We start from the raw sequence: 11,247 nt of genomic DNA, 5'->3' as shown, positions 1-11,247 counted from the left end.
TCACTTTGTGTTGAAGAAGACCTTTTTGCGCAAAGTGCTGTGGTTTGAGGAGATCCACCCACACTTGTCGTCATTGATATCGTTCATTTTGTCACAAACCATGGCCATAATGGCGAGTAGATCGTGAGATGGGCCAAAATCTTTCAGCAGTTTTGCCAAATGCTGCACATAGGGAGCCCCGTCCTGGTCCCGCCTAGCCACATAACCTGGGACCGTGGACAGGCCCAGGAAGAAATCGGCTTCGTGGCAGATGAAGTTTAAGGGGACATCGTCACCAGGTGTGGCATCAAGATCTACTTCAACACACTCTTTTCCTTGGATTTTCTTTCCCTGACATGCCTGAATGAAGAACAGCTTTGGTTTACCTTTCAGAGAAGGGCATTTGTTAGCATTGAATGTTTTCATGAGCTCACAGATATCTATGCCTACGTCATCGGACGAGAAGACCTTTCCCGTGGTTCCGTGCGACATGACGCAGCAGACGAAACAGTCGTAGTTGGAGTGATCAGTCTTTCCCTGGTCCTTTATAGAAGCCACCATCTTGGAGTGGTCAAGGTCGATAAAGGTCATGGCAGTGAAACCAAGACTTTCGAAGGCTTCTCGAAGGCGATCTGTATAAAATTGGAGTTTTGTTATTTATATCATCTATACACAATCAATCAATCCATCTATCCTTATTGAACTTGTTTAACTGTAATATCTAACACAAAAATTGGACTCATTCATGTAGTTGGCTTCTTTGATCCCTCTAGCGAAAAGGTCTGGCTCTATGTCTAAGATTTTAACTATGTCCAGTGAGAGCGAATGACCCGGTGATTCTATGCGAATTTGGGCTTGGGAAACTTCTGAGGTTGTTAAACTCAGTCGTCTGTGCTCAAGGAACCTGGTTTTGTATTCTTCGCTATAGGGATCAAAGAAACCATCTACATCAGAGCTTAACAACCATCCCTCAACAGAGACGGTGGGCCCAATAGACGTCCCACTGCTTACAGAGTCAGGTGTTCTATCTTCATGACGTAACGTCACGACAGTAGTAGATTGTTCATTCCTTGACAAAGACTGGTAATGTTCAGTCGAACATTTTTGTGTTGGATATTACAGTTAAATATCAATAATGACTTCTATCAACACAAATGAACTTTCAAGTTAATCCATCTATCCATTCACCCATTGTTCCAGCTATGTTTTGAATTCAAACCCTTACCTGTATCTCCCTCAGCCCCATCACGTGTGGCCATGTCCTCAAAGTGGATGTTGTTAATGATGACGGCGACCCCACATGGTTTACGACTCATTCCGTATGTATTCTTGATGGTCAGGGAGGCGATCTGGTCTTTCAATCGTGCAACCTTTCCCTTTTCAGATTCTACCTGGTTCTTTAGATGAGTGTTTTTTTCTTCCACCTTTCGACACAGGTCAATAGCGATTCTTTCAGCTTCTATTCTACATTCGAGTGCCTCCATTCTGTGCGTATTGTAAAGCTGAAATTTTTCACTGCTAATCAGCATCTTGTTCGATTCACCATTGTCATCGATTAACAGCTTATTGTCATGTTGTTCTTTAATGTTGTATCCTTTTCGACGTCTTTTCCTTTTACATGAGGCTCTCACTAACATAAAGAGCACTGCACAGGAAGCCACACTAAATAACGTCCAAACGATCGAGTTCAAGCTGCATGTCGATTCAGAGGCTGTGTCTGTAAAATTGATGAACAAGGGATAACTATACATTACATTTTGATTTCGTTATTGCTTATGTCGTACATTGCATGTAAAATTTAAACGTTAAACCATCTTCGATACAAAAAATATAATCATCAGGAGGTTATTCATTTTCTGAGAGTAAAATGTCATAGAACATAAGCAGTCAAAGATTCAATTTGCTCGCCACAACCAACATAACGACATATTACCAAAAACATCACAGCTTCCCAATGTTCCCAAAACACAAAACATTTTTTTCAGTGGCTGAACAGTATTAGAAATTGATAAGTTCATTATCATAGCTAAAGTCAATGTTTTCGTCCTTCAAACTCTCTTTAAACATAAGATTTGAATAGCATTATGTATATTCTTTAAGTACACTGTAAATTTGAACTACTTTGTAAGATTATTGCAAGTTACAGTTACATACATGTTCAAATATAAACCGAGGCATGGATCTGTTCCTCGGGATCAAAGTGTGGTTCAGGTTTCTGGTTCAGGGTAACTTGTCACCATTGTAAATACAATAACTCTACAGACAAGGGTTAGTTTAAGACGATTTTTAGGTTAAGACTCAGGACAGCACTGGTAAAGATTACTCAAATTGGTCTTTGTGATGAAAAATAATTTACTTGTAACTGTAGCACACACGTTGTCCCATCTGCGATTGCCCCTGATGAAAACGTGTTTCCCTCTGGCTGCACAGTCTGTGTGGGCCCTGCACTCAGCCGTGCTGGAGATCTCGCCTGAAAAGGTCCCAGGCCTACAGCGCATGCACCTGGTGTTTGTCCGATGTGTACCTTTGGTGTTTATGTGACGAGTGGGGAGGGGGGGGGGGTAAAAAGATGAGCTTAGTTGAGCACATACAAGTATATAAACTAAAGGATGATATGATGATGACGGTAGCACTATGCAAGAAAACATCGTTACAAACATACATATAATCTGTACATAGGATGATTAAACATTTTTATTTGTGTATAATGCGATGTTCACCTTACCTTTATCTGTGACACCTGTCCCTCTCGGGCATTTTGTGTGCTGAAGGCAAACTGGCGAGTTTGCTGACTTGAAGTACCCATCATCACATTCACACTGTCGGTTTTGCACGGCTGTACACGATAGGTTTTCATGTTCATGATCCGTCACATTACACTGGTGGCAGGGGTGACACTCCGACAAGTGGTTGTACTGTTCCGCGTAGTGTTCCCTGGGACAGGGTAGACACACTGTGGGGGATTGTACCGTACAGGGACGGCTCATGTACTCTCCCGGCCTGCACCAGTCACAGTGCACATATTCTCCTGTGGTGGTGCTCAACTTTTTGGGTGGGTTTAACGTATAGGCTCCGGATACAAACACTATCTGAAAAAAAGACAGATGCATAACTAGTTAAACACAAATACTTGTATCACTTGAGAGTACTCTTTCTTTCATTCTTTCTCTCTCCATCTATTACCACTTAGTCCAAATGAAATTATAACCGTCCACTATTTTATAAAAAGGTATAAACAGTGACATTCATACTTGGGAATTGTTCTAGTAGTATTCTACTGCTTTAAGGTAAAATGTTGCAAAGTGCAAAATAACTCAAATCCCCTGGCAAAAAGACATACTACATAAAATGAAGAAAAAAAGCATCGTCTTACCGTGGCATACACGAAAGTATAGCGTTGTATCGACATTCTAAGAAGTCACAGTCTTCAAGAAAATCGCATTGCTTCTTCTTAACCACAGAAATGAGTCAAGTATTGATTGGTTCAAATTTCAGTATGGATTGCACCTGCAACGATACCACAATAGGGGAATTGAGAAAAAGTAAACAGCATCGGAATGTTATCCCAAACGGCAAACCTACGTTGCAGACTCCAAGTAGTGGTTAGGTCGCGGAAATTTAGTAGTGGCCGGGATTTTTAACGACTCGCCTCTCTCACCTCTGTCCCAAAATGAAACGAATCAAACCTTTTAAATCTTTAAAAAAACTTGACACATTTAATCTGTTTTGTAATTCCAATGATAATTAATTTATAAGTGTGTGACGGGAGTGTATAGTTTCTACCTTCGCACCGCAAATGTTTCCTGTCCTCGCTGACGAATGGCAGGGAGGATACTTACGCGGATTTTGAAAGGGTAACATCCTCGAGCCGGTAAAAATCCCGACTACTACTATATCTCAGCGACTAAACCTCTGCTTGAAGAATACGCTCCCGTGCGTTTTACGGCAGATGTGACTGGAGCGAGCCGGTAAAAAGTTGGCAAAACTCCCGGCCACTACCAATCCCCGGGACCCACCATTTGCCAGAAGAATACGTAATTTCCAAGGTGTGACTGACGATGTCCTGATAATTGCAACTTTTTGTCGATTTTTTTCAAAGTAAAGCCCATGTTTACCAGTGCGCATTGATATTACACAAAAATTAACAGTGAGTGAAACATTGTGTTTACAATATACAATTTCATTTTATAGTGTATCATATTCACTGTACGGAAAGCACATTGACATACGCATTGTATAAGATCCATCAATACACTAATTTTAAAGTACAAATTACTCAAACTGACAACATTTCTAACTGCGCCACAGCGCTCAACCGATTGACGTCACGGGAAACCCCCCTCGTCTCGCTATATCATGTTCTATTTGACAATCAATACTGCATAGATTTACTGACCTTCTGGCGTCGAGAACTCTGTGACCAGTGAAGCTGATATCATTCAAAAAGTGACCAGTTGTCGTATTCTGTCCACAATCTTGATATAACGCCGCAGTATCTCGTCAAAAGTTCCCGTTCTGGAATTTTAAAACAACTTACTTAGTCCACAAGAGCACAGCTACGGCCATTTGCTCCAAAAGGGCATCCGTCTTGTGTTGTGTTTACCTGCATGCACTTCACGCTCCGTAGTTTTCTACTCGTGAATTTGTTGAACTGACAATTAACGATTCACCACAACTTCGAAAAATTACCGGGTCGTCCTTTTCACGATCGCCTGAAAGCCTTTCTACACTTCTGCCCACCGACGGAACAGAAATGGCACCAGGGGTACCACTATATGATCCAGGTTATATTACCCTTGGTAAGCTAGGAACAAAACAATAGTATTTCAGTGCCATTTAGTGACTTTGTTTGATCCACTGACACTTGAGCTCGCTCTGCTATTCAGCCTTAACATTGTGATATGTACATATACATGATGGCTGCGTGCTTAGGAAGCTGGCGTATAGGCTTTTACAACTGCCAAAACAGAATTTGGAATGTAAGGTCATTATATTAGTCTAGCTACGCGCATCTGTCTCAACTCGATAGATTTTTTTAGCTCACAATACTTTTGTGTTTGTCAAGATATACGTACATGTTTGAATGGCAAACCAGAAAAAAACAATGGAAGGAGTAAAATTATAGTTGTCATGCTAGGTTGTTCGTTTTATTCGTTCATGCATCAAACTTATCGTTTAGAATACTTTATAAGCACTGCAATTATCTACCATGATAGATGCCTCGTTCATATTGATCATAAGCATCACCTAGCAGTCAATGGAAGTACTGCAAACATACGCCAATAATATTGCTCTTATGGATCAAAAGCGTGGCCTAGCAATGTTTGCTAGAATTGCAATAGTTTTTGCGTCAGCCAAAAAATGTTCATCTCATTACACATTCATCGATTTCAAACTGCATGGAACCTCTCACAATAAAGAGTAATAATGTGTCCAGTAGCAAATTCATATGTGTTTCTTATGTGTGCGGTGTTCAGAACGAAGGAATGGTGTGTTTGTGTGTGGGCAGTGTTCAGTACCAAGGGCGGGCCAGTTTGTGTGTTGAGAGTGTTGACTTATACTTGCATCGTTATTTCGACTTCATCATAGTAGGTTCTAAAACCATCAAACTTTACAGCAAATATGGCATTACCAGTAGTATCTTTATTAAATTGCAATATTAGTAAAAGGAAAATGTTTAAAGGACATTTTTTTCAAAACATTATAACCAACATTCATGATAATAACAGAAGCATAACAGCAAAAAAAGGACTAATCAAGGCCACCAACGATAAAGGCCAATATTTGATAATTACATGTACATGATTGTGTAAGACACACAACTACCATATCCACAAACCAAAAAATTGAATCTTAAAAGTACAACCGCATTCCTCTAGAACAAAGCATCATTCTATTAAAATCCAAAACACATTAGAAGACAAAATGCATTTTACCGTAGATTGTAGCTAAACCCATACAGTCCTATATATTCACCATTAACAAAAAGAAGTCGAACTTCTATGATAGACTAAATCTACCATACTTTTAAATGTATGTTCGTCGTTGGTAAACTGGTCTTGGCAAGGCAAAATGTAGAATAAAGATATTACTGGCGGTACCCTAAACCAGTGTCTCAGCTACGAGTTTGAAATTCTTAGGCGAATGGGTGAGACCGTTCAGCCCCGTGGTGGTAGGCTTGGCAGCGCCCTCTGGCAGATTGAATGTGAAGTGCTGCAGCAGGGAAGTGAAGAACAAGAAGAGCTCCATCTCTGCCAACTGCTTCCCCAGGCACATGCGCGGACCTACAAATATTGCAGGGTTGATTTTTAAAAACGAGAAAAGAAAAATAAAGACACAGGTTAATGGTTTGATTTCTTACTGACCCAAATATTAGTGATAGTTTTAGTTTTACCTCTAAATTGTGTTGAAAACAACAACAATGGAGGTTTGTGGTTGCAGTAGGTTCTAGAAGTTAGGTGTTTTGAATAGACTCCGTTGCAGTCTTCAAACGGGGCTGGTTTTTATTGAGGGGGGCAGGGGGGTTGTTTGCGATTTTCAACGTTGGCTGGGTTCTCTTGTGCTGTGAAAGGGAGTTTGCCGTGATAGCGATTTTGCCCCGTCCCGAAAACCTCGCTATCACCTCATGTGTTATGGTCAGGTTTCACGTGCTTCTACCGCATTTCCCCCTGTTTTAGGGCTTAAATGACTGTTTAGAGGCCAGACAGCCAAGCCAATTTGAGTTGTTTTCATGTTTTAAAACTCAGGTATGTAATTTTTTTACAGCCTCTTTCTGCCATAATTCCCATAATATAGGCAGCCTAATACCGAGATTTGCCCGAAATACATTCACAAGCGGCGGACCAAGCATGAGAAGGTGATCTTACCGATACCAAACGGCATGATGTGGTCGTCCCTCCGGTACTGTCCCTGAACGTCCAAGAAGCGGCCGGGGTCGAACTTTCCGGGGTTCGGGAAATGTTCCGGGTCATGGTGAACGGACCACAGGTTGGGCTGTCAAACAAGACAGACATACAGACTAATCTTATTTTCCTTATTCTATAATATCAGACCCGTCCCTTGTGCGTGTATGACCCTGGAGTACGGGACTGCGATCCTTTTCACTGCATTAGACTGTCATTAGCTGTCACCAGCCAATCGTATCGTTACCTACTTTCTGATTGGCTGGTGGCAAAAAGAGAATGCAGTCCGGTACGGCAGGGTAGATCACAAGCGGTAGGCCAAGGAATTGTTGTTGTGGATGTTACGAGTCAGTGTGAAGTACATGTACTCGGGATTACCCGAGCGGGTGCCGAACGTCGGTGAGTTCCGAGCGAAGGCACCCGAAGGTCGCCGAAGGCAATCGACACCAGTAGGGCGCCGAAGGCGACCAGCGAGCGGTGATTTTTCCAGTAAGGAGGGTTAGCTCAGCTCAAAGGAAGACCGGAAGTCAGCGCTGACGGGATCGCTTTATGAGCGCAGCGGGTTGCCATTGATTATCTGGCGGCTTGGTCCCTTTCTTTGTTGCAAAAAATCAACAACAATTCCGAGACCTATTGCCCATGGGTAGATACGCGATGTAGACAATCAGCGGGCTTGATATGATAGGATGCGTTTTCTGCTCTCAACAATAACGCCTCAAAGATTTGAAGACTCAAGACGAGTCGGGACAAAAAGCGCAAAAGATAATCTATGTTTGTTTCTATAATCAGAAAATTGTCTCACCAGCACCGTCGTTGCTTCTGGAATGTGGTATCCATGGAGACTGGTGTCACGTGACGTGGCGTGAAAGATGCCTGTTGGCGACATAGTGCTGATGCGAGCCACCTCGGTCAGGACGGCCTCAGTGTACGGCATCTGGGCACGGTGGGCGGTGGACGGCGGCTTGTCGTGTCCGAGCACGGAGTGGATCTCATCTTGAACCTGTAAGTAAAACACATAGGAAAAGAGAAAAAAATTGAATTTATAACTTTCTTTAACAAAGATATTCAGTCAGCAAGTCCTCAGTTATTTTGACCCACTCACTTTCAACACGGAAAAGTGACATATTCTGAGTTTAAGGCTACCCGAAGCCTGTACCACCCCCGTTCCTATTAATGACTTTTTGAATCGCCAAGAATGTTGTATTAGTTTGTACCTTTGTTTGGATGTCCGGGTTGAGAATCATGTACAGAAACGCCCAGTACAGAGTAGTGGAGGTGGTTTCCACCCCGGCGATGAATAAATCAAACAACACCCTTTCTGTGTACTCGTCAGTGAACGTGGTCTCGTCGTCGTTCTCGCGAGATTTGGTTTCCCTCACGTACGAGTCGATAAGGTCCCGGATGTCATTAGGATCGAATGTCTCCTTGTGGGAGTTCATTTCCTCTCTTATGTAGGTTTTAATGGTACACAATGCATCTAATTTAACTTGTGCTCCTCGTTCCAATCCCGGGATACGTCGCAAAATGGGGAAAATGATTGCCAGTTGGTTAAAAATGCTGGTTGAAAATGCTTCGTCAAGGGCGTCCATCAAGCGTGTTAACTTGTCATCGTTGTATTCGAACCTAGTGACATGATAAACAGATCGTTAAAATGTGGCAATTTGTGGCGTCTGTATAACCTAATTCGAAAACTAAACCTCATGTATTGATAAACGTATCAATGGTATGGTATATTAATCATACGGATATTATAATTTTATTTTACTGTATATTGTAAAAATGCCAGGGCCAGCCCTTGATAATTGCCTCCGGCTAGTGTTTCCCTCTATATAGCCGAATAAATCAAACCAAATTAAACATATGGTTTTGGTTTAGCTATCATCGCTGCGCTTCTTTAGCTACTGTAATAGAGGTATATAAGTAGTTTAATACTAGTAGACATATTCATTCGTTTTGTTTCTTTAAATTATATCATAGCTCACCTTGATCCGAACACAATAGAACAAATCACGTTTGTGACGGCATTTTGGACCATGCGTCTAATGTCGAACGGTCTCTTGCCCATGTTCATTATATCTGACTGGAGGGCGACTGACTCCTCAAGGATCTTCCCCTCCAAACTTCTCTTGCCGAAGCCGAACTCTCTCAGAGACATCAGAGCATCCTCACACTCAGGGTTGACATCGCGGCAAAGCCTAACGATATCACCCCTGACAAATCAGCCAGGGTATTTGGGTATTTGGCTTCTTGTTGTCGGAAGCTCGGAAAGGCGCCATATAAGGCGACTCATTAATATTCAAGAGCAAGATAACAGTACCGGCGTAACGTTCTTTCAGCGTCCAGACGTCTTAATCAGGTACCAAATTTAACATTTGTCGGTTCTGTGGGTATAGGGTAACCATGGCATCACCGTATATATGTACCGACCTAGCATACGATAAAAAAAAACATTACCATCACGCAAAGAAATACAGATCTTTGTACACGCCGCGCCGTACGCTGTTTGTTCGAAACTTGCAATCCGGTCGCTGATTGGCCCGCGGCAAATCAGGCAAGCTCATTAATATTAATAAGCAGGGCGCCCCAAATACCCAAATACCCTGGCTGATTTGTCAGGGGTGATATCGTTAGGCTTTGCCGCGATGTCAACCCTGAGTGTGAGGATGCATCAGAGTAAATTTGCGGTGCTCTTTCCATGGAGTACCGAAAGGAGCCCAGATGATACCTGGAAGATATGTTTCAATCAATCAATCGATCAACCAAACAATCACACAATCAATTAATTAATTGATCGGTCAATCAAACGTCGCCATCACGAGGTTGGAGACCACTACTTTTGGTAAGATTTCAAATATTAAGAACTCTAAGTTGTAAACAGTTCTTCTTTGAACGACGCTTAATACATGTCCATGTATATTTTGACTTTCATAGGAGCCTTAACTGTTGACACATCATCCACATTGTGTCTCGTTGCGCATGCGCTATTTAATCCGTATTTAATTTTTGAATGTGTTAATTGAACTGTGACGAAAAAAATCACATTCAGAGGTAATGCGTACAGGTCCTTACCTAGCTTCTTTGGGTTGGTAAGTTTGACTATGGGGCTAGATGATCTGCTAGAAAAATCGTCTGCTCTCTTCACCAGAGCCTCGTATATGACGTCATATCCGGAAAGCACAATCATCGTTTCCTTCCCCAGCTGTATCCGGTAGACTGGTCCGTACGTTTTCGCCCATTCGGTCATTGTCAGAAAGCCGGGCCCTGGGATAAAGATAAAGTCAGTTACTGTGGGTCACATGTAAATGTGCCATGTTCTGAAGGAACAGTTCTGCATGTCTAGAAAAATGAATCATTATTGTTTTTATAGTCTTAGCACCGTTTACAAGACAATGGTAGTCGTATTGAAGTCGTAGAACGAAAATGACCGTATATAGACTTATTAGTCGTAAATCAGGCGGTTTAAAGTCGCCCGTTGTAATATGGTCGTAAATGGGACTGGAAAGTCTGGTTTTCCGACACAACTCCACCTAATTCACGACTCACAAACACATTGCCCAAACTTCACTGGCGACTTTTATCGCTATGACATACACAACCCATTACCCATTGCGTCATTCTATTCCACCGACCAACGAACCCTTGCCGAAGTTGTGCAGAAAACAGCGTCGGCACTCGGGGGCCCGGTGCGAAAGAAAGTTCCAAACTAGAATTCGTTACATGTTTACTAGTGCGGTAGGTACTCTTAGCAGTCGTTTTCCAGTGCCGGTTCGTACTAGTTATCTCCATGAAAAATAGAGATATAGTTTTGGGTGTGTCTGTGTGTGTGTCTGTCTGTGTGTCTGTGTGTCTGTCTGTCTGTGTGTCCGGATTTTTGTAGTGAGCATAACTCAAGAACCTCTGAATGGATTACGATGATATTTGGTTTGTGGGTAGGTGTTGGGAAGACAAAGGTCAAGGTCAATTTTGGGCCACCTGGTATGTGACCTTGGTACTGCAGCAGAAATTCATTTTTTGGATCTTTTGAACTGGATGTGCTATGGTCTTGATTTTTGGATGGCAGATAGCTTGTGACATAAGGGATATGTGGTGTATATTTGGTTCCCCTAGCAGGTTGCTCTGGAACTGCAGGGACATTTTTGTCAATATTTCTTAGGTGGATAACTGAAGAAGGGAACAACAAATTTACATGATATTTGGTACGTAGGTAGCTTTGACAGAGATGCACATCATCAAGTGCAAATTATGCAAACTGACACTTAATTTGCATATTTAATGAGGAAAATCTGTATTTGCAGTGTTTCCTTTATAGAACTCAAATACATGCAATATATGTAGTTTGTACTGCACCGCGCTTAAACAACACCCG

At 42.1% G+C, this 11,247-nt stretch overlaps 2 protein-coding genes and 1 long non-coding RNA gene across 3 annotated transcripts in view; all 3 read right to left on the bottom strand.

Moving 5' to 3' along the window:
• On the bottom strand, positions 1-3,388 carry LOC118431541 (caspase-8-like). The gene is made up of 5 exons (XM_035842782.1): positions 3,353-3,388; positions 2,705-3,068; positions 2,336-2,503; positions 1,205-1,609; positions 1-611 (listed from the first exon to the last, which is right to left on the bottom strand). The coding sequence occupies exons 1-5, from the start codon at positions 3,386-3,388 to the stop codon at positions 1-3; spliced, it is 1,584 nt and encodes a 527-aa protein (XP_035698675.1).
• Positions 3,389-6,081: 2,693 nt separating this feature from the next.
• On the bottom strand, positions 6,082-9,036 carry LOC118431540 (cytochrome P450 2U1-like). Its single transcript, XM_035842781.1, has 5 exons — positions 8,864-9,036; positions 8,096-8,504; positions 7,684-7,881; positions 6,846-6,972; positions 6,082-6,263 (listed from the first exon to the last, which is right to left on the bottom strand). The coding sequence occupies exons 1-5, from the start codon at positions 9,034-9,036 to the stop codon at positions 6,082-6,084; spliced, it is 1,089 nt and encodes a 362-aa protein (XP_035698674.1).
• Positions 9,037-9,547: 511 nt separating this feature from the next.
• LOC118431725 overlaps positions 9,548-11,247 on the bottom strand; it is a 2,290-nt gene continuing 590 nt past the window's right edge. Inside the window, exons 2-3 of the long non-coding RNA XR_004833006.1 lie at positions 9,951-10,142; positions 9,548-9,606 (exon numbers count right to left, since the gene is read on the bottom strand). This is a non-coding gene — a long non-coding RNA (uncharacterized LOC118431725). The remainder of the gene's footprint in view (positions 9,607-9,950; positions 10,143-11,247) is intronic.

This window comes from Branchiostoma floridae, chromosome 15, assembly GCF_000003815.2.
Source record: "Branchiostoma floridae strain S238N-H82 chromosome 15, Bfl_VNyyK, whole genome shotgun sequence".
Taxonomy (NCBI): Eukaryota; Metazoa; Chordata; class Leptocardii; order Amphioxiformes; family Branchiostomatidae; genus Branchiostoma; species Branchiostoma floridae.
The sequence above is the reverse complement of the archived record's forward strand: the minus strand, read 5'-3'. Positions and strand labels throughout refer to the sequence as shown.

What these genes read in the sequence shown, in the direction of transcription:
- LOC118431541 (XM_035842782.1), bottom strand. Translation starts at nt 3,388, where the DNA reads ATGTCGATACAACGCTATACTTTCGTGTATGCCACG. An exon ending in ATACTTTCGTGTATGCCACG is followed by an intron (nt 3,069 to 3,352) that starts GTAAGACGATGC and finishes TCTTTTTTTCAG; the next exon opens with ATAGTGTTTGTATCCGGAGC. An exon ending in GACAGGTGTCACAGATAAAG is followed by an intron (nt 2,504 to 2,704) that starts GTAAGGTGAACA and finishes TAAACACCAAAG; the next exon opens with GTACACATCGGACAAACACC.
- LOC118431540 (XM_035842781.1), bottom strand. Translation starts at nt 9,036, where the DNA reads ATGTCTCTGAGAGAGTTCGGCTTCGGCAAGAGAAGTTTGGAGGGGAAG. An exon ending in ACCCGGACATCCAAACAAAG is followed by an intron (nt 7,882 to 8,095) that starts GTACAAACTAAT and finishes TTTTACTTACAG; the next exon opens with GTTCAAGATGAGATCCACTC. An exon ending in CAGAAGCAACGACGGTGCTG is followed by an intron (nt 6,973 to 7,683) that starts GTGAGACAATTT and finishes CTTGTTTGACAG; the next exon opens with CCCAACCTGTGGTCCGTTCA.